The sequence below is a fragment of the Schistocerca gregaria genome, chromosome 6, assembly GCF_023897955.1.
Source record: "Schistocerca gregaria isolate iqSchGreg1 chromosome 6, iqSchGreg1.2, whole genome shotgun sequence".
Taxonomy (NCBI): Eukaryota; Metazoa; Arthropoda; class Insecta; order Orthoptera; family Acrididae; genus Schistocerca; species Schistocerca gregaria.
In genome coordinates this window covers 229,533,091-229,553,281 of record NC_064925.1, presented here as the reverse complement: position 1 = coordinate 229,553,281, position 20,191 = coordinate 229,533,091, and the positions used below count along the sequence as shown (strand labels likewise).

Sequence of the window (20,191 nt, the reverse complement as noted above, 5' to 3'; positions counted from 1 at the left end):
TTCCGCCAAAAGAAACTGAATGAGAGCTCTTTGCTTAGAATGCACCTCCGTTACAGGCGCCACTCTCAAGGCTCCGTATAGTGCAGCCACCTATCGGAACTTCATGAAACTATAGGGGTTGAAGCAGATATGTTCCACTATGTCACACAACAAGTTCCGCAACTTCTGAACAGAAAATAGTTTAGAAAATAATGTGTAGCATTACTTGTTCAGCAACCCTCGTAATACTGGACAGCAACGGCCGGTGAGCAACGATAACGTAAAAAACCGATTGCTTGCAGTGGCGTAAACAAGTCACCGTCCCACACACATATCTCTGTGCAACTCACAGAGTTAGCCGTGGACCCAGAAAGGCCGCCAATGGAGGCTAAATGCATGGATAGAGTAAAAACTATTCATTTCCTATCATTTTTGTTCCAAAGTAGCTTTAGATGGGGATTTTTACTATTTACGATCGATTTTGAAGCAGAAAATGTCTTAAATGTGTATGTAACATGATGATCGACGTCTCAACTCCCGTGTCTATCAGTCCATTGAGTGGAGAAAAGCTTGTTTTGTCTGCTTTCCAACCTTTCCACCAAGAAAAGACTCAGCACTTTATTAATGTGGCATGTGTTTCTGTTAATAATGAAACTTCAGTAGAGCGATATTACTTGGCATGTACATTATGTCAGTGCAAAAGAAACTGTGTGTCTCCATAGTGACGCCCTTAACAGAGGCTGGCATGTTTGAATATAAGCCAACCAATCTTATATTAAAATCTTAGTCATAAGGCAGTTAATGACATGGTTACATAATAATGCTATAATGAAATAGCATTGTGCATTAGTAGATGTATTCATTGGTATAGGGGAAAGAATGCAGATAATATGTAAAGGGTACAAAGGAACTGGGATGGAAGGGACAAACACAAAACAACAGTATCTGAAGGTTCGAGCAAATTAATATAACAGAGAAACTGAGTCTAGGAAATAAAGTTGGAGTATAATGTAGACTGCAGTCGACATGGCCTAAGGATGAAAGTGCGATGTAGTCGGCACTAATAAAGTATGGAAATTTATTAAAAAGGAATGGAAAGTAATTTCTCTTTTATCATTGAGTAAGTTACAAGGCGAGTAAATTTCTAATTGTTCATGAGTACCATTTCTCTTTTACTACTTCGGGTGTATTTTACTAATTGGTAGGTATCAGGAAGCTGGGCACGAACTCGATTTACGTAATAAACCGAAAAACATTCACACGTCCTTTACACTAATTGACCTTGGAGAAGGGGCAGTTTTCATTAGTGATTTTAAACGTATCACTCTGGAAAGTATCCAGTATGAGATTACATATTGTGAATGATTTTCGTGAATTATGGACAGTTCTCCACAAGATTTGAAGGTATTTCCCAATTGCTAAGATGAAGTTTCTGAAAATGGTTAGAGGATAAATTTCACTTTATTGTCCTGGATTAGAGGTGCTGCGTAACGTTGTTTTAATTTTGATTTTTCATTGAAATTGTGTGTTGTAGATGATTCATAGTAATCTCCAAGAGTAATTCATTGGGAGCTTTTTGAAAATCAGTTGATCATTACCTGAATTCTGTGGTAGAGTGAGTGCTAGGAAATGTTGGCTATTGTACAGGTTTACGGTATAGTGGAATTTCTGGTTTAGAAATTCTTTGACATGTCGCAGTCAGTGTAGTTTATACCTATAAATTACTTCAGCTTCCAGATCTGGTTCAATGAACCATTTTCTTGATGTCACAGGTAACCATTAAAACGTATTGTTACTACCCACGAAACTACAATAGCCTAATAGCGAGCTGTTTTTGTAGTGCTTGAGAGCCTGGTCAATTATCGTCAATGTGAAGTAATCTAACTATGAACAGGTATTTGCCGTCAAGGATCATTAGATAGTGAGAGTGTAGAGTTTCAGGCACGCAGTCCTGCTGCTTCAGCGGACTGCCTTGAACTTTATAACACTTTCGGCAAGAGGACACAGCTCAGTACAGGCCGCTCCGATGACACACAAGAACTCCAAAGAAACTCTTCTCATGTAGTAACAATGAACAACTTCTTCTACGGTACTCGTTTCAGTACCTATTCAATTAACCAACAATTGCGTCCATTTAAGAGTTATATACTTATATGGATATGGTGTCTGTTCTTTCGGACATATTCCCCGAACTCTTACGGGACTTGGAAGAATGTCTTCCTCGAGGAATGAGTGTGTTGGGATGGGACACTAAGAATGCAGTGTGTGGACATACAAGGTGAGAATGTGGGTCTCGCTGGAGGCGTCCGCGAGATAGTCCCTGCAGTCGCACTATCTTCTGTGTCCTCGGTGGCTCAGATTGATAGAGCGTCTGCCATGTAAGCATGTAAGCAGGAGGTCCCGGGCTTTAGTCCCTGTCGGGGCACACATTTTCACCTGTCCCCGTTGATCTATATCAACGCCCGTGAGCAGCTGACGGTATTAATATAATTCTAATTTCATTTAAGAGTTATGTCGAATCAAATTGCAGGCACAACAGAATATTAATTCTCAGGAAAATATGTTGATCTTGTCCAAATCAAGCACGCGCTCTGTCTCTGAAGACTTTATCTTTGACAGATATTTTTTCCCAAATATGTGTCTTAGAACCCATATAAAGAATGTCTTAATCGATTTCATCCTTATTTCTACATTAAATTGTTTTTGTTACTAAACTACTTTTATTTTTGAAGGTCTGTTTTGTCATAGTTTTTCCTCTTTTACTACCTATTATCAGGTATACCTTTGTTGCCATTAATATCTATGCTATCCAAGTGGCAAAGTAATTTACTGGCCTTGAACTGTGTTCCTACCTCAAGGATAGCTCTCTTTTGCTTACTTCAGTAATCTATTAACGTTGTTTTGCTTTTGTGTTGAGCTTATTGTTGGCGAGAATTTCAGACAGAGTTCTTGAAACACTTTACAAGTTCTTTTCTGCAACTAGTAATTTTTACAACTCCACGACAGCGACTGGGCCAGTCCTCTGTTTATCATTAATTATCAACATTTTGATATCATTTTTCGCTGTCTGTCTAAAAAAAATTAAATGAGTAATCATATAGCAAGCCTCGTCGCACATCTCTGTTTTAACTCAATAAATGTTGCATACGTGTTTTCTATTTATCTAAAATCTCGTTTATGAAACAGTTCTCACTGCTGTTGCACTCATCTAGTTCAGCTTGTAGTCTTCCTACAACAATGTTTAAAAGATTCTATGAAATATGAGGTACTTATTCCAAGATTCTTTAATTAGATTTATTATTAGCATTTTCGTTCTTAAATAGGGAACTATTTTGGTATATTGCAAACTGCGCTGCTACAATTCTACCCCCATTGCAGTCGCGCAGTCGTACATACCTTAGCACAGCAAATCTATCGTCTTACCGATACATTTATGTAATAAACATTTCGTTGCAGCTTTTCTCTTGTGCTCAGGTTGTTTTATGAAACATTTTTGAGATCTGATCTGATAACTAATGGTCTTACAAATTAATATTTCTATATATGTAAAACGAGTCACCCACAACAGCTTCATTTCATTTTCCTCTCGGAGGTTATGAGGGCAAAGTGAAAAGAGTTTGGATAAGGTTTTTGGGTCAATGAACTTTCTTCAAGCATTTCCAGGCAGTATACTCCACGTTTGCATACTAAATATAGTAGTTAAGGTTGATCTTGCAACAATTAGCACTTCCGATTCCATAGCTGAAGACAGCCAAACCTACGTTTATAGCACATGTAAATTTAAAGGGACTATTTGACAATATTGTGTAGAATAGTACTCATCGAACTTCTGAAGGTAGTACAGATAAAACAAAGGGAGCGAAATATTATCTACAACTTGTACAGTAACCAGACTACAGTTGTACGATCGAAAGACATAAAAGGCAGTATGTGTTTCTATGGGAAATGAGACAATTTAATTCAATTAGTAAACTGAGTAACCAGTAAAGGAAACCAAAGAAAAATTTGGAAAGAAATTAAAGTTCAGGGAGAAACAATAAACTCTTCGATATTCTCCGACCTTATTGCTATTTTAGCAGAGATGGCAAAGGACTTTGAAGATCAGTTGAACAGAATGAATAGCATCTGGGACATAGGATATAAGATGAATAACAGCAAAACTAGAACAAAGCTAATGGAAAGTAGTCTAATCGAATTACGCGAGTGTGAAGGAAAACATTCGGAAATAAAACAGTAAAAGTAGTAAATCAGTTTTGCTATCACGGCAGGAAAAGAACGGACGATGTAAAAAGTAGAGATTATGCGAGTATGGTCCACGGCCTCTGAATTTCTTGGTGGAAGTCATGTCCCTGTAAAGGTTGTTTTATTTTGTAATAACTACCTTATTTCATTAATTGACAGTTAAATAATTTCATCATCTTGAGCATTATCACGATTTATCACAATAGAAAAATTTGCAATGAATTTAGCATTAGTATATTCCACACCCCTAAAAAGCAACATGCGATTTGAGAAACCGTTATTAGGTTTGCCATCACATGTTGATTTTTCAACGCAGATGTCTGGAATATATAATTCTATGTTCATTTCAAATATTCCTGCTGTGATGTAGCTGGATAAATCCCAAGGGGGATAAATTAGCTAATTGGTAAATAATAAACTAAAGTGATTTCTTCAAAACAAAACAGCCTAGGCAGGAAAACAACTTCTCGAGGAGAAGAAATAAAATGCAGGCTGGCAATAGCAAGAAAGATGTTTTCAAGACAGAGCAATTTTTTAACATATAACATAAACTTAAGTATTAGGAAGTCTTTTCCGAATGTATTTGTCTGGAGTGCATCTTTGCCGGAACGTGAAACGTGGACGATAAACAGTTAAGACAAGAGGTGAATAGAAGCTTTTGAAATATGGTGCTAGAGGAGAACGCTGAAGATCATATTGACAGACCCCATGAGTTATGTGATAACTAACACATAAATAAATAGAATCGGAGATAAAAGGCATTTATGGAAGAACTGTCCTAAAGAAAAGGAACCAGTTAATAAGACACGTCCACATGCATCAAGCTATCAGCAGTTTGTTGATTCAGGGAAGGATGGGCGGACGGGTAAAAATTGCTAGACACCAAGGCTGGACAACAGAATTAGAATGATGTCGATGTTTCTTGGTTATTTGGGCGAATCACTACTAGTACTCCACAGGATTCAATATTGAGACCACTCTTGTTGTTCCTTTATAAACACGATCTTGGTCATTACACGGATAAAACGGAAATACTTTTCAACAGACATGCAACATCTTAGTGCCTCGTAGACGTGCAATAACTGACGCAACAATAATGTAAATATTCAGAAAAATATTGTTTGATCTTCAGTAAATGACCAAGCACTTAACTTCATTCAGGTCCGCACAAAATAAAATATAACACCATCAACAACATTTGAGCATATGGTGAAGAAAATATGTAAAACTAAACCTTCAGAACTCCCTGGATGCGCATATTGAGTGAACGGTTATACACATTGTGAAATGCTTGAGTTCAGCCACTAATACTCCAAGTATAGTTCGTGAATTTAATATTGAAAGTATCAGAAAGTTGTCTTACTTAGAATATTTTTATACGTTAACATCACACAGAATACTTTTCTGGGGTGATTTTACACAGAAACACACAAAACTCATAGCACAAATACATGCTATAAGGGTAGCATCCGGTGCCATCTGGTGCCCATTACCTCGCCTCACGTACCTAGGCTTATTAACAACAACCTCTCAGAGGATTCGCTCTACTATGAAGCATCATTCATGATTTGAAAATAATTGTAGTCATCGTGAATACAATTTTACGAATGGAAGTGGCTTCCGTTATTCACAGCTGAAACTTGCTGTTGCACAATAAGAAGCAAAATATGCTGTCGTAGAAATATTTGACAAGCTTCTTTGCAAATCAAAATTGTTAGCAGATGGTGCAAATTTTAAAAATAAATTGGTATCATTCCTACTTGACATCTGCTAGTACATCATAGACAAATGTTTGAGTCGATAATGTTTTTGAATTAAATCATATTGGACATAGAGAGTAAAGAAAAAAATCAAATAATGTAACCCGCCAGTTACTAGCTACCTCTTAACAAAGAAAATTTAATTTGTTTTGAAACCTACTGACACATTCTAAAATACAAATATGATTTTCAGAGAGTTTAAATTAATAAATAAACAATTTCCTACATTGAAATCAGTTTCAAGTTCTTAGTAAGATGCTTTTTAATCGATTAAGAAATTAATTACTAATTCCAGAATGAGATTTTCACTCTGCAGCGGAGTGTGCGCTGATATGAAACTTTGTGGCAGATTAAAACTGTGTGCCGGACCAACACTCGAACTCGGGACCTTTGCCTTTCGCGGGCAAGTGGTCTACCATGTCTCCGCAATATCCTTTCTTTCAGGAGTGCTACTTCTGCAAGGTTCACAGGAGAGCTTGTGTAAAGTTTGGAAGGTAGGAGACGAGGTACTGGCAGAAGTGAGGACGGGGCGGGAGTCGTACTTGGGTAGCTCAGTTGGTAGAGCACTTGCCCGCGAAAAGCAAAGGTCCCGAGTTCGAGTCTCGGTCCGGCACACAGTGTTAATTACTAATTGTTTCTCATTTGCGAAGTACGATCTTCACATGAGAGATGAGTTGATAAAAGTAATGAGACTAGCAGGCTGAGGCGAACAGAAATTACTAACCTTTCCGCAGGTCGGTGCTGGGCGAGTAGTTGCGGCCGCCGCCGAAACCGTGGATGATGAGCTTGGTGGGGTGGTCGGGGTTGAACGTCGACTCGTACAGCGAGTCCAGGGTGGTCACGTCCAGCAGCTTCGGGTTGTCCTGAGTGGACCTGTGGACACGCGTTTCCTTGACTCTACATCTGTAGGTGGTGGGATGGTAAGTTCCTATGGAACTAAATTTCTGAGGTCACCGGGTCCCTAGGTTGCACACTACTTGTTGTTGTGGTCTTCAGTCCTGAGACTGGTTTGATGAAGCTCTCCATGCTACTCTATCCTGTGGAAGCTTCTTCATCTCCCAGTTCCCACTGCAACCTATATCCTTCAGAAACCAGCTTAGTGTATTCATCTCTTGGTCTCCCTCTACGATTTTTACCCTCTACGCTGCCCTCCAATAGTAAATTGGTGATCCCTTGATGCTTCAGAACATGTCCTACCAACCGATCCCTTCTTCTGGTCAAGTTGTGCCACAAACTTCTCTTCTCCCCAATCCTATTCAATACTTCCTCATTAGTTATGTGATCTACCCATCTAATCTTCAACATTCTTCTGTAGCACCACATTTCGAAAGGTTCTGTTCTCTTCTTGTCTATTTATCGTCCATGTTTCACTTCCATACATGGCTAAACTCCATACAAATACTTTCAGAAATGACTTCCTGACACTTAAATCTATACTCGATGTTAACAAATTTCTCTTCTTCAGAAACGCTTTCCTTGCAATTGCCAGTCTACATTTTATATCCTCTCCACTTCGACCATCATCAGTTATTTTGCTCCCCAAATAGCAAAACTCCTTTACTACTTTAAATGTCTCAGTTCCTAATCTAATTCCCTCAGCATCACGCGACTTAATTCGACTACATTCCATTATCCTCGTTTTGCTTTTGTTGATGTCAATCTTATATCCTCCTTTCAAGACACTATCCATTCCGTTCAACTGCTCTTCCAAGTCCTTTGTTGTCTCTGACAGAATTACGATGTCATCGGCGAACCTCAAAGTTTTTATTTCTTCTCCGTGGATTTTAATAGCTACTCCAAATTTTTCTTTTGTTTCCTTTACTGCTTGCTCAATATACAGATTGAATAACATCGGGGAGAGACTACAACCCTGTCTCACTCCCTTCCCAACCACTGCTTACCTTTCATGTCCCTCGACGCTTATGACTGCCATCGGGTTTCTGTACAAATTGTAAATAGGCTACTTAATCTAACTTAAACTAACTTACGCTAATTCAACAAAAAATGGTTCAAATGGCTCTGAGCACTATGGGAATTAACTTCTAAGGTCATCAGTCCCCTAGAACTTAGAACTAATTAAACCTAACTAACCTAAGGACATCACACACATCCATGCCCGAGGCAGGATTCGAACCTGCCACCGTACCGGTCGCGCTTTTCCAGACTGTAGCGCCTAGAACCGCTCGGCCACTCGGCCGGCGCTAATGCAACACATACACACGCATGCCTGAGGGAAGACTCGAACCTCCGACGGGGGGAGGCGCGCGAACCGTGGCGACGCGCCTTAGACCGCTCTCTCCACATCTGGAGCATTGGCCTGTGTTACGTACAAAAGAACGTCAGTGAAAAACAGCAACACCTAAAATGATCCATGTAGCTAAAGTCGATTTAATCCCAAGGATTATAAATATGACAAAACACTATGACTGCGTTGCACCAACAGTGGGTTCGTGAGGGAAATGGTGAAGAAGTTTGCAGCAGTACACTAGGAATTTCAATGACTGAGGTGTCATGTGAACTTAATGGCCAAGGAAGACATAGCAGCCATCGTTCTTTGATTAAGACCTACACATTCTTCGCCGTACTTGACTATGTATTATCATGCTGAAAGATGTTATGGTTACTCTTTAGATTTCTATCGAAACGCAATATAATGAAGCATTAGGAATGAAGAAAAAGAAATATTCTAAAAGGGAATTAAAGATTTGGAGTGATATTATTAGCAAAAGACAAAAAGGATGCGTGTCTAAAATTTTGTCATCATCGAATAATGGGATAGAGTATCATACAAGTAAATCCGTATTTAAACAGAGAGAAATATTAAAAATTAAACGGGAAACGTAGGACCGGTATTTGACTGAAATACAACGTAATATTTATGGAAGACAAAGCAAAGCGTACAAGTCCTTCATGAAGCACTTGAATAAACAAAGAAATAGAATAGTTAAATACTTAAAACGTCTGTAGACTGATACTGAAGAATAACCATAAATAAACGACAATACCAGCGACTCTGAACTTATGATGAGAATGGAAGAGTTGCAAAATATGATTAGAAAAACAAAAAAATAACAAGTATCCAGGCACTGCTAATATAAACGCGAAGCTGATTAAATATGCATCCAGTCAAGGAAACCATAGACTTTAAGAATGTTGTCTGGCTGAGGAGACATATACCAGACGAATGGAATGAAGCTTTGGTATGCCCTATTTACAAGAAAGGTGATAAATCATAATGAGCAAATTACCGAGGAATAAAGTCTACAAGATTCCTGCTATAAATTGTATGCTGAAATTATAAACAAGAGATTAGTACCAGTAGCGGAAGTAAGTATGTCAGAGGTGCAACAGAGTTTTCGGAAAGATAGATCATGTTTTGATTGTCTTTTCACTTTGCCACAAGTTACCGAGAGAAGAAGGATATTTAGATTGCCAACTATGTTCTTATCGAAGGTGACAACGTTTGACAACGTAAAGGGAAAAATGCTATGGGAATCACTTAGGGAATTGGCAATTTAGTCAGTGTACGAAAATAAAATAGGGATCCAAACTGTGAGGAATGAGATAGAACCTACCGATAACAGTCAAGGAGTCAGACGGAACTACCCGCTGTCCCACACCCTTTTTAAGGTTTACATTGACAGTATCGTTCCTAAATGGTTGACTTTATTAAATGACACATTAAGAAGTGATAATTTTAATTTTATGACGATTATCAGATTATTACAGGAGAATCTGAAGAAAGGATTGACATTTTAGTACGCAAACTGAATGAAATTGTCGCTAAGCACGGAATGAGAATGTCAACAGATAAACAAAAGAGATGGCATTTAAAGGACTGGAACTCACAAGAGCCTAAATTGTTTTAGCTGGACAAATAACTGACAAGTAAGAGAGTTTCAATACCTAGGGGCCAATTTTAAATTTCCCAAGTCAGATAATTTAGAGCTAAATTTGCCCAGATTTAGACATTTCTGTAGAACTATACAACGTACATTAAAACATAATGTACGGGAAGAAACACTAATTAAACTCTATAACGTAACAGCCTTACATTTGCTGTTGTATGGTAGCGAATGCTGGAACCTAGCATCTGATCAATTGCGACGAGTCGAATCATTAGAGATGAAGTTGCTCCGCTTTCTAATGGGATATTCATTGTTAGTCCATAAAAGAAGTGCCGATATTAGACAAAAATCTATTACAAATATAACTAAAAATACCGAAAGCACTGGAAAGACCATGTCCAACGTGTGTCTAATGAAAGAATAGCTAAAGCGGGAATGGTAATATAACCCAACCGGCAAGAGGAATGTTGGAAGTCCTTTAAAGAGATAGCGTGAAAAATTATGAGGCGAAACAATCCAATAGGCCTAATCCTTGAAGACGATGATGATGATGAAGAAGATGATGATGATGGTGATGATAAAGATGATGATGACATACACGACTAGAAGTTGTAGCGTCTAATGGCATCCTAAAATATCATCCTCGGCATCTGGTCGCTATATAGCTCAGCGAAGTAGAATACCAGATGTTAATGCCACCGGCATTGTTCGACACTGTACGACAGATAAGGCAGAAGTAGTCCGAAATATTATGCAGGATGCGACAAGCCGATACCTACAAATTCTGAGAGATCGTAAATGCTGTACTGATGAAACTCAAGATGGGGTTCTGTGCCCGTAAATATCATCGGACGACGTAAACAGTGACGGAGTAATTGGGATCATCACCTTTCGGTTGATCACAACTTCTGCACTAAATGGGAGTTTTATACATCAACGAACCGCTCGAAGAACTTCTCGCGTAGGGGCCGGACAGCAGTCAGGAAGCTAGATGGCGTCGAAGGTGTCCATACCTCCTGCAACGGCACTCTGCATTCCGTCGGGGTGCAAACTGACATTTGTAGCAAAAGGAGCGGCGCACTGGCATACATTGTATCCTCAATCATGTCCTGAAGTGGTAGAGGGCCAGACCAGCTTGGGATAATGTACACCCTATTTGCGATACGCGTTTTAGCTGCGTTTTGCAATTACTGCACTACTGGCCATTAAACTTGCTACACCACAAAGATGACGTGCTACAGACGCGAAATTTAACCGACAGGAAGAAGATGCTGTGATATGCAAATGACTAGCTTTTCAGAGCATTCACACAAGATTGACGCCGGTGGCGACACCTACAACGTGCTGACATGAGGAAAGTTTCCAACCGATTTCTCATGCACAAACAGCAGTTGACCGGCGTTGCCTGGTGAAACGCTCTTGTGATGCCTCGTGTAAGGTGGAGAAATGCGTACCATCACGTTTCCGACTTTGATAAAGGTCGGATTATAGCATATCGCGATTGCTGTTTATCGTATCGCGACATTGTTGCTCGCGTTGGTCGAGATCCAATGACTGTTAGGAGAATATGGAATCAAGCGGTTCAGGAGGGTAATACGGAACGCCGTGCTAGATTGCAACGGCCTCGTATCAGTAGCAGTCGAGATGACAGGCATCTTATCCGTATGGCTGTAACGGATCGGGCAGCTACGTCTCGATCCCTGAGTCAGCAGATGGGGACGTTTGCAAGACAACAACCACCTGCACATGCAGTTCAACGACGTTTGCAGCAAATGGACTACCAGCTAGGAGACCGTGGATATGGGTACCCTTGACGCTGCATCACAGACAGGAGCGCCTGTGATGGTGTACTCAACGACTAACCTGGTTGCACGAATGGCAAAACGTCATTTTTTCGGATGAATCCAGGTTCCGTTTACAGAATCGTGATGGTCGCATCTGCGTTTAGCGGCAACGCGGTGAACGCACATTGGAAGCGTGTATTCGTCATCGCCATACTGCCGTGTCACCCGGAGTTATGGTATGGGGTGCCATTGGTTACACGTCTCGGTCACCTCTTGTTCGCATTGACGGCACTTTGAACAGTGGACGTTACATTTCAGATGTGTTACGACCCGTGACTCTACCCTTCATTCGACCCCTGCGAAACCCTACATTTCAGCAGGATTATGCACGACCGCAAGTTGCAGGTCCTGTACGGGCTTTTCTGGATACAGAAAATGTTCGACTGCTGCCCTGGCCAGCACATTCTCCAGATGTCTCACCAATTGGAAACGTCTGGTCAATGGTGTCCGAGTAACTGGCTCGTCACAATACGCCAGTCACTACTCCTGATGAAGTGTGGTATCGTGTTGAAGCTGCATGGGCAGCTGTACCTGTACACGCCATCCAAGCCCTGTTTGACTCAATGCCCAGGCGTATCAAGACCGTTATTACGGCCAGAGGTCGTTGTTCTGGGTACTGATTTCTCAGGATCTATGCACCCAAACTGCGTGAATATGTAATCACATGTCAGTTCCAGTATAATATATTTTCCCAATGAATACCCGTTTCTCATCTGCATTTCTTCTTGGTGTAGCAATTTTAATGGCCAGCAGTGTAGTTATTATATCTCGACAATGCTTCACCATTGCTGAATATGTATAGGAATCGAATATACATCCTAATCTCTTTCGCACTCTCTATCTGTACATCTCTTCCTCCTCTCTCTGTCGATCTCTTCCCCAGCGCACCCAACACCTCCACCGTCACCTCTCCGCACTCTAAACTTGGGCCTTATTTTGTTGTTATTGCAAACGAAACTTTGATTGGGAACTTACATTGATTACAACGAGTGGGTAAATCGGTTGTGATCACGGCATTTGAGAGACTTCCCCACCTGCAGGTTTTTGAGAATGTTAGCTTGAACGACAATATTTCCCTTAATTTTAATCTGCAAACGGGTAGGATTGTCAAGTTTAGGACGATTAAGATCACTCAGTAAGAATTAGGTCGTGCAATATGGCTACGAGAAGCTGGATGTTTCTTCAAATGGTTCAAATGGCTCTGAGCACTATGGGACTTAACATCTGAGAGGTCATCAGTCCCCTAGAACTAAAAATTACTTAAACCTAACTAACTTAAGGACATCACACACATCCACGCCCGAGGCAGGACTGGAACCTGCGACCGTAGCGGTCACGCGGTTCCAGACTGAAGTGCCTAGAACCGCTCAGCCCCACCGGCCAGCAATGTTTCTTCTGTGATACTGCAAAAAGAACTGGCAGGATTATAGCTACTGTACGTGATGGCTGGCAGCGGTGGTCACGGGACTGTACGGTCGCAAGACGGACGACCACGTGATACTACCAAGAGAGAAGGCCATCGTATTCGGTGTATGGCTCTGGCGCATCGTGCTACATCTGCTGCAACAATCTGAGCAGCGGTTGGTACGACAGTGGCGCAAGGAACTGTTAGACATCTTTTCTTCAAGGACAGCTTCTAGCGACATCCCGTGAAGAATGCATTCCACTGACCCCAAAGCACCGCCATTTGCGACTTCAGTGATGTCAGGCGAGAGTTCACTGGAGGGCAGCATGGAGGTCTGTTTAGTTTTCTGATGAAAGCTGATTCCGCTTCCTTCCTTGTCTGTGATGGCTATGTGTTGGTCAGAGTGAGGCCAGCTGAGGGTCTCGAGTAACCTATCTACGTGCTGGACACACCGGACATACACCTGGAGTTATGGTCTAGGGTGCGTCTCCGCATGACAGCAGGAGCACACTCGTGGTTCTTCCACGCATCCTGACTGCAGATTTGTTCCTCAGTCTGGTGATTCATGAACAGTGTTCCAGGGGTTGTTTTCCAACTGTTCCGCTGGATAGGTCAGGAGTCCACTACACGCAGCAAGCGGCTACACGGGTAGCAGGGGCTGTGTGGCGTGGACTGGGCGGTTTTTTTTTAGGTTAGATGGCCTCGGGCAAGTACAGAAAGGGCAACAGCCTCAACGGGTGCGGGGCAAAGTCAGGACTGACGAAGCTGCATTGATAAAGTACCGGAACTTCAAGCGCTGATAGAAAGCACCGAAGCTGAAATCGTTATAGGTAAGAAAGCTGGCTGAAGCCAGAGATAAATTCAGCCGAAATTTTTACAAAGGCACAGACGGTGTTTAGAAAGGATAGACTGCATGAAACCGGTGGTGGCGTTTTTGTCGCTGTTAGTAGTAGATTATCCTGGAGTGAAGGAGAAGTGGATAGTTTCTGCGAAATATTATGGGTGGAGGTTACACTCAACAACCGAGCTAGGGTAATAATTGGCTCCTTTTACCGACCTCCCGACTCAGCAGCATTAGAGGCAGAACAGCTGCGAGAAAAAATTTGGAATACATTTCACATAAATTTTCTCAGCATATTATAGTCTTAGGTGGAGATTTCAATTTACCAGATATAGACTGGGATAGTCAGATGTTTAGGACGGGTGGTAGGGACAGAGCATCGAGTGACATTATACTGAGTGTACTATCCGACAATTACCTCGAGCAATTAAACAGAGAACCGACTCGTGGAGATAACATCTTGGACCTACTCATACCAAACAGACCCGAACTTTTCGACTCTGTAAGTGCAGAACAGGGAATCAGTGATCATAAGGCCGTTGCAGCATTTCTGAATATGGAAGTTAATAGGAATATAAACAAAGGGAGGAAGGTTTATCTGTTTAGCAAGAGTAATAGAAGGCAGAATTCAGACTATCTAACAGATCAAAACGAAAATTTATGTTCCGAAACTGACAATGTTGAGTGTTTATGGAAAAAGTTTAAGGCAATTGTAAAATGCGTTTTAGACAGGTACGTGCCGAGTAAAACTGTGAGGGACGGGAAAAACCCACCGTGGTTCAACAACAAAGTTAGGAAACTACTGCGGAAGCAAAGAGAGCTTCACTCCTAGTTTAAAGGAAGCCAAAACCTCTCAGACAAACAGAACCTAAACGATGTCAAAGTTAGCGTAAGGAGGGCTATGCGTGAAGCGTTCAGTGAATTCGAAAGTAAAATTCTATGTACCGACTTGACAGAAAATCCTAGGAACTTATGGTCTTACGTTAAATCAGTAAGTGGCTCGAAACAGCATATCCAGACACTCCGGGATGATGATGGCTTTGAAACAGAGGATGACACGCGTAAAGCTGAAATACTTAACACCTTTTTCCAAAGCTGTTTCACAGAGGAAGACCGCACTGCAGTTCCTTCTTTAAATTCTCCCACAAATGATAAAATGGCTGACATCGAAATAAGTATCCAAGGAATAGCAAAGCAACTGAAATCACTCAACAGAGGAAAGTCCACTGGACCTGAGGGAATGCCAATTCGATTCTACACAGAGTACGCGAAAGATCTTGCCCCCCTTCTAACAGCCGTGTACCGCAAGTCTCTAGAGGAACGGAAGGTTCCAAATGATTGGAAAAGAGCAAAGGTAGTCCCAGTCTTCAAAAAGGGTCGTCGAGAGATGCGCATAACTATATACCTATATCTCTGACGTCGATCTGTTGTAGAATTTTAGAACATGTTTTTTGCTCGAGTATCATTTCGTTTTTGGAAACCCAGAATCTACTCTGTAGGAATCAACGTGGATTCAGGAACAGGGGAGTGTTATGGGACCATTGCTTTTCACAATATATATAAATGACCTAGTAGATAGTGTCGGAAGTTCCATGCAGCTTATCACGGATGATGCTGTAGTATACAGAGAAGTTGCAGAATTTGAAAATTGTAGCGAAATGCAGGAAGATCTGCAGCGGATAGGCACTTGGTGTAGGGAGTGGCAACTGACCCTTAACATAGACAAATGTAATGTATTGCGAATACATAGAAAGAAGGATCCTTTATTGTATGATTATATGATAGCGGAACAAACACTGGTAGCAGTTACTTCTGTTAAATATCTGGGAGTATGCGTCCGGAACGATTTGAAATGGAATGATCATATAAAATTAATTGTTGGTAAGGCGGGTACCATGTTGAGATTCATTGGGAGAGTCCTTAGAAAATGTAGTCCATCAACAAAGGAGTGGCTTACAAAACACTCGTTCGACCTATACTTGAGTATTGCTCATCAGTGTGGGATCCGTACCAGATCGGGTTGACGGAGGAGATAGAGAAGATCCAAAGAAGAGCGGCGCGTTTCGTCACAGGGTTATTTGGTAACCGTGATAGCGTTACGGAGATGTTTAGCAAACTCAAGTGGCAGACTCTGCAAGAGAGGTGCTCGGCATCGCGGTGCAGCTTGCTCGCCAGGTTTCGAGAGGGTGCGTTTCTGGATGAGGTATCGAATATATTGCTTCCCCCTACTTATACCTCCCGTGGAGATCACAAATGTAAAATTAGAGAGATTCGAGCGCGCACGGAGGCTTTCAGACAGTCGTTCTTCCGGCGAACCATACGCGACTGGAACAGAAAAGGGAGGTAATGACAGTGGCACGTAAAGTGCCCTCCGCCACACACCGTTGGGTGGCTTGCGGAGTATGAATGTAGATGTAGATGTAGAACACCCGTCCACATAACCATTGCTGTAGCCCACCATGATGTACAAAATGTTGACATGTTGTCTTGGCCAGCTCGTTCACGAGACCTGTCTGTAATCGTGCACATATGGAACATCATCGGACGACAACTCCAGCGTCATCCATAAACAGCATTAATCGTCCCTGTATTGACCAATCAAGTGAAACAGGCATGGAACTCCGCATCACAATCTGACATCCGGGACCTATACAATACAATGCATGCACGTTCTGTGCTTGAACAGGATATTCTGGTGGTTACAGCAGTTATTAAGGTACCAACATTTCACATGTGCAATGGCTTATCTCGCACTTACATAATCTGTGCTGTTGTAGTATTAATTGCTTAAATATGTTACCTAGATAAATGTATTTCCGAAATTTTATTCCCCTACTTTAGTTATTTTTCAGTGTTGTAGTTTTTACCATTAGTGTATATATTAAAAAAGAAACAGCATATGCCCATCTGATCGTTTATTACTCGTGTACGAGTTTGAAGTAAATCGGTCGAGAATTCATCGAGATTTCTTGTTTCAAATAGCTCTGAGCACTATGGGACTACACATCTGAGGGTATCTGTCCCCTAGAACAGAACTACTTAAACCTAGCTAACCTAAGGACATCACACACATCCTCGCCCGAGGCAGGATTCGAACCTGCGACCGTAGCGGTGGCGCGGTTACAGACTGTAGCGCCTAGAACCGCTCGGTCACCCAGGCCGGCGAGATTTCTTGTAATGCGTTTCCCGTTTATATAACATATCTATAAATATGTATCATATGTTTTAAAAATAAATAGTCTATGTCCTCCCGAGTTATTATTACAACATAGTGAGGAAAATTGAATTAAATCGGTCAAGTACTTTTCGAGACTGTTAGTAATAACGTTAATTAACGACTTGTCTTTATACAGTAGAGCAGCAGATTATACACCACCATGAATGTTCCACAGTGATTATCAATGTTACGAAGGCGATTCAAATGACAAAGATAAAAGGCAATAAAATTCCTAGAAGGTGTACTATCAGTTTCGCAGTTCGCAGAAGCTACACTTGTGTTTCGACACGTGATAGGTGGCTGACAGCTTGTTGTTGCATCACGTAAAAGGAAGCTCTGACGGTACAAAGATGGCCGCTTATTGTCGACTTACACCGAGATGGAGCACTGGTCTGTGATTTTAAATGGAGCGTAACTTCTGTAGAGGAACCTCCGCGCGGGAGGAGCACACCGCCTAGGGACGAATGAAAACATTACCGCAGTGGAAGATCTTGTAAAAGAAGACCGCCGTATTACTGTAAACAAAACAACTGTTACTTTGGATATTAGTGTTGTGTCAGCACACGATTCAATTGAGATTCAATAACTTGTGCGGACGATGGATGCCACATCAACTGACTTGTTAAGTGCGGAATCGTAGCGCCGATGTCTGCGAGTAACTTTTGCGTCGTTCTTATGTCGAATTTATAATACAATGTGATTAAAAAGAAAGAATAGGACACATCCTGAGGCACAAAGGAATCGAAATTTCCGTAACGGAAGGAAATGTGTTGGAGAACAGGGAATCTTAAAGTACTACGAAAGCTTGATTACTGTAAGGAGTTTTCTACATTTACATTTATACTCCGCAAGCCACCCAACGGTGTGTGGTGGAGGGCACTTTACGTGCCACTGTCATTACCTCCCTTTTCTGTTCCAGTCGCGTATGGTTCGCGGGAAGAACGACTGTCTGAAAGTCTCCGTGCGCGCTCGAATCTCTCTAATTTTACATTCGTGATCTCCTCGGGAGGTATAAGTAGGGGGAAGCAATGTATTCGATACCTCATCCACAAACGCACCTTCTCGAAACCTGGCGAGCAAGCTACACCGCGATGCCGAGCGCCTCTCTTGCAGAGTCTGCCACTTGAGTTTGCTAAACATCTCCGTAACGCTATTACACTTACCAAAAAACCCTGTTACGAAACGCGCCGCTCTTCTTTGGATCTTCTCTATCTCCTCCGTCAACCCGATCTGGTACGGATCCCACACTGATGAATAATACTCAAGTATAGGTCGAACGAGTGTTTTGTAATCACCTCCTTTGTTTATGGACTACATTTTCTAAGGACTCTCCCAATGAATCTCAACCTCGTACCCGCCTTACCAACAATTAATTTTATATGATCATTCCACTTCAAATCGTTCCGCACGTTTTAAATGGATATAGGATACAGCAGTTATTCAGAGATGAAGCAACTTGCACAGGATACATTAGATCATCAAACCAGTCCTCGAGCAGAAAACTCCAACATAGACAGGATAATTTATACTGTAAAGTTCCAACAAGAAATTATGCTAGCATGGTGTCTATGTTGAATAGCTTCTTCCTCCGATTAATATCGATGTTCACATGTAAGGTATCTGACTTGTTATTGTGTGTTTATTTGCCCTCTGTCGTGGTTCTGACGTCTAACAAATCAAAATGGCTCTGAGCGCTTTGGGACTTAACATCTGAGGCTATCAGTCCCCTAGGACTTAGAACTACTTAAACCTAACTAACCTACACCTGCAGGCCCAGGTAGGTTGCACGGAACCCCGAGACACTGACGTAGATTGCCTGCCTCCAAGACCTCCAGACACGACGCCGTGCGATTTTTTTCTTTTTGGGATATGTGAATAAAAGTGTTCTCATGCTCCCTTTACTAATGACATATATTAGAAAAAGAGCTTCTAATAGATTGCGAAGACGCCTACTCTAAAATACTGAAACTGTGCTACCGCTCCATCTGTGTACTGCACAAGAAACCAAGGCGTCTTATGTGCCAAGTAAGCAAGAGTTGCATGTTTGCTTTATCTAGCCGCGTAACGACTTTGTTTGTCGCTAACATAAGATAGGAGGCAGCATTCCTTGTGTAATACCACCCGCCACTGTAACAGTTTCTTGCAAAAATATAAAGAATGTATACCTAATGTAACTGTGTCTAATGTACATATGCATTTGTAAAATAACTATCCAACTGCTAGCCCAGCCCGACAGCGCTTAACTTCGATGATCTGGCGGTAACCGGTATTACCACTGCGGCAAGGCTGTTGGCTCTAATAGTAATAGTCATAATAATAATGATAATAATAATAATGGCAATAAAACAATGCACATGACAACGGTCGAATTGTACACGAAAGAAGATAACAGGCACGTTACCTTCCTTTCTTTACATGTGTGTAGGCCAGTGCATTGCTTATGAACGAAAGTCCAGTTAACACAGACAAGAAGAACATTTACTTTTGTAAGGTGTTATATCAGTCCTGTTCAAGGCCATTCTTTGCAACTGATTAATTCAATGAATAGAGGCTGTTAGCCGGCCGCGGTGGTCTCGCGGTTCTAGGCGCGCAGTCCGGAACCGTGCGACTGCTACGGTCGCAGGTTCGAATCCTGCCTCGGGCATGGATGTGTGTGATGTCCTTAGGTTAGTTAGGTTTAAGTAGTTCTAAGTTATAGGGGACTGATGACCTCAGAAGTTAAGTCCCATAGTGCTCAGAGCCATTTAGAGGCTGTTAACGGAAATGTTATTACTGCAGACATAACACTACACACTAGCTTTACTAGCCCGAGTAGACTTGTTAGACTTTACGGAACCATTACGATGGTTGCAATAAAAGAATGAATTATGCAATTACTTGTAGTTTGATAATTTGAGGTGTAGACTAGGTATTTCTTTTTACTAAATATACCTATATAATAAGTGGGCTAATTGTAACTGGCGAAGAAAATATATGGGTTCCATGACTGACGATATGTACTCTTGGACGCTGATGATAATTTTTATAAGGTTGACCGGCCGGGGTGGCCGAGCCG

General features: G+C 41.5%; 1 protein-coding gene across 1 annotated transcript in view; it reads right to left on the bottom strand.

The window, feature by feature from the left end:
• The window catches only part of LOC126278972 (inactive pancreatic lipase-related protein 1), a 216,666-nt gene that overhangs the window by 78,647 nt on the left and 117,828 nt on the right, over nt 1-20,191 (bottom strand). Inside the window, exon 4 of the mRNA XM_049979267.1 lies at nt 6,706-6,854. Coding sequence (XP_049835224.1) covers nt 6,706-6,854 — 149 coding nt within the window. The remainder of the gene's footprint in view (nt 1-6,705; nt 6,855-20,191) is intronic.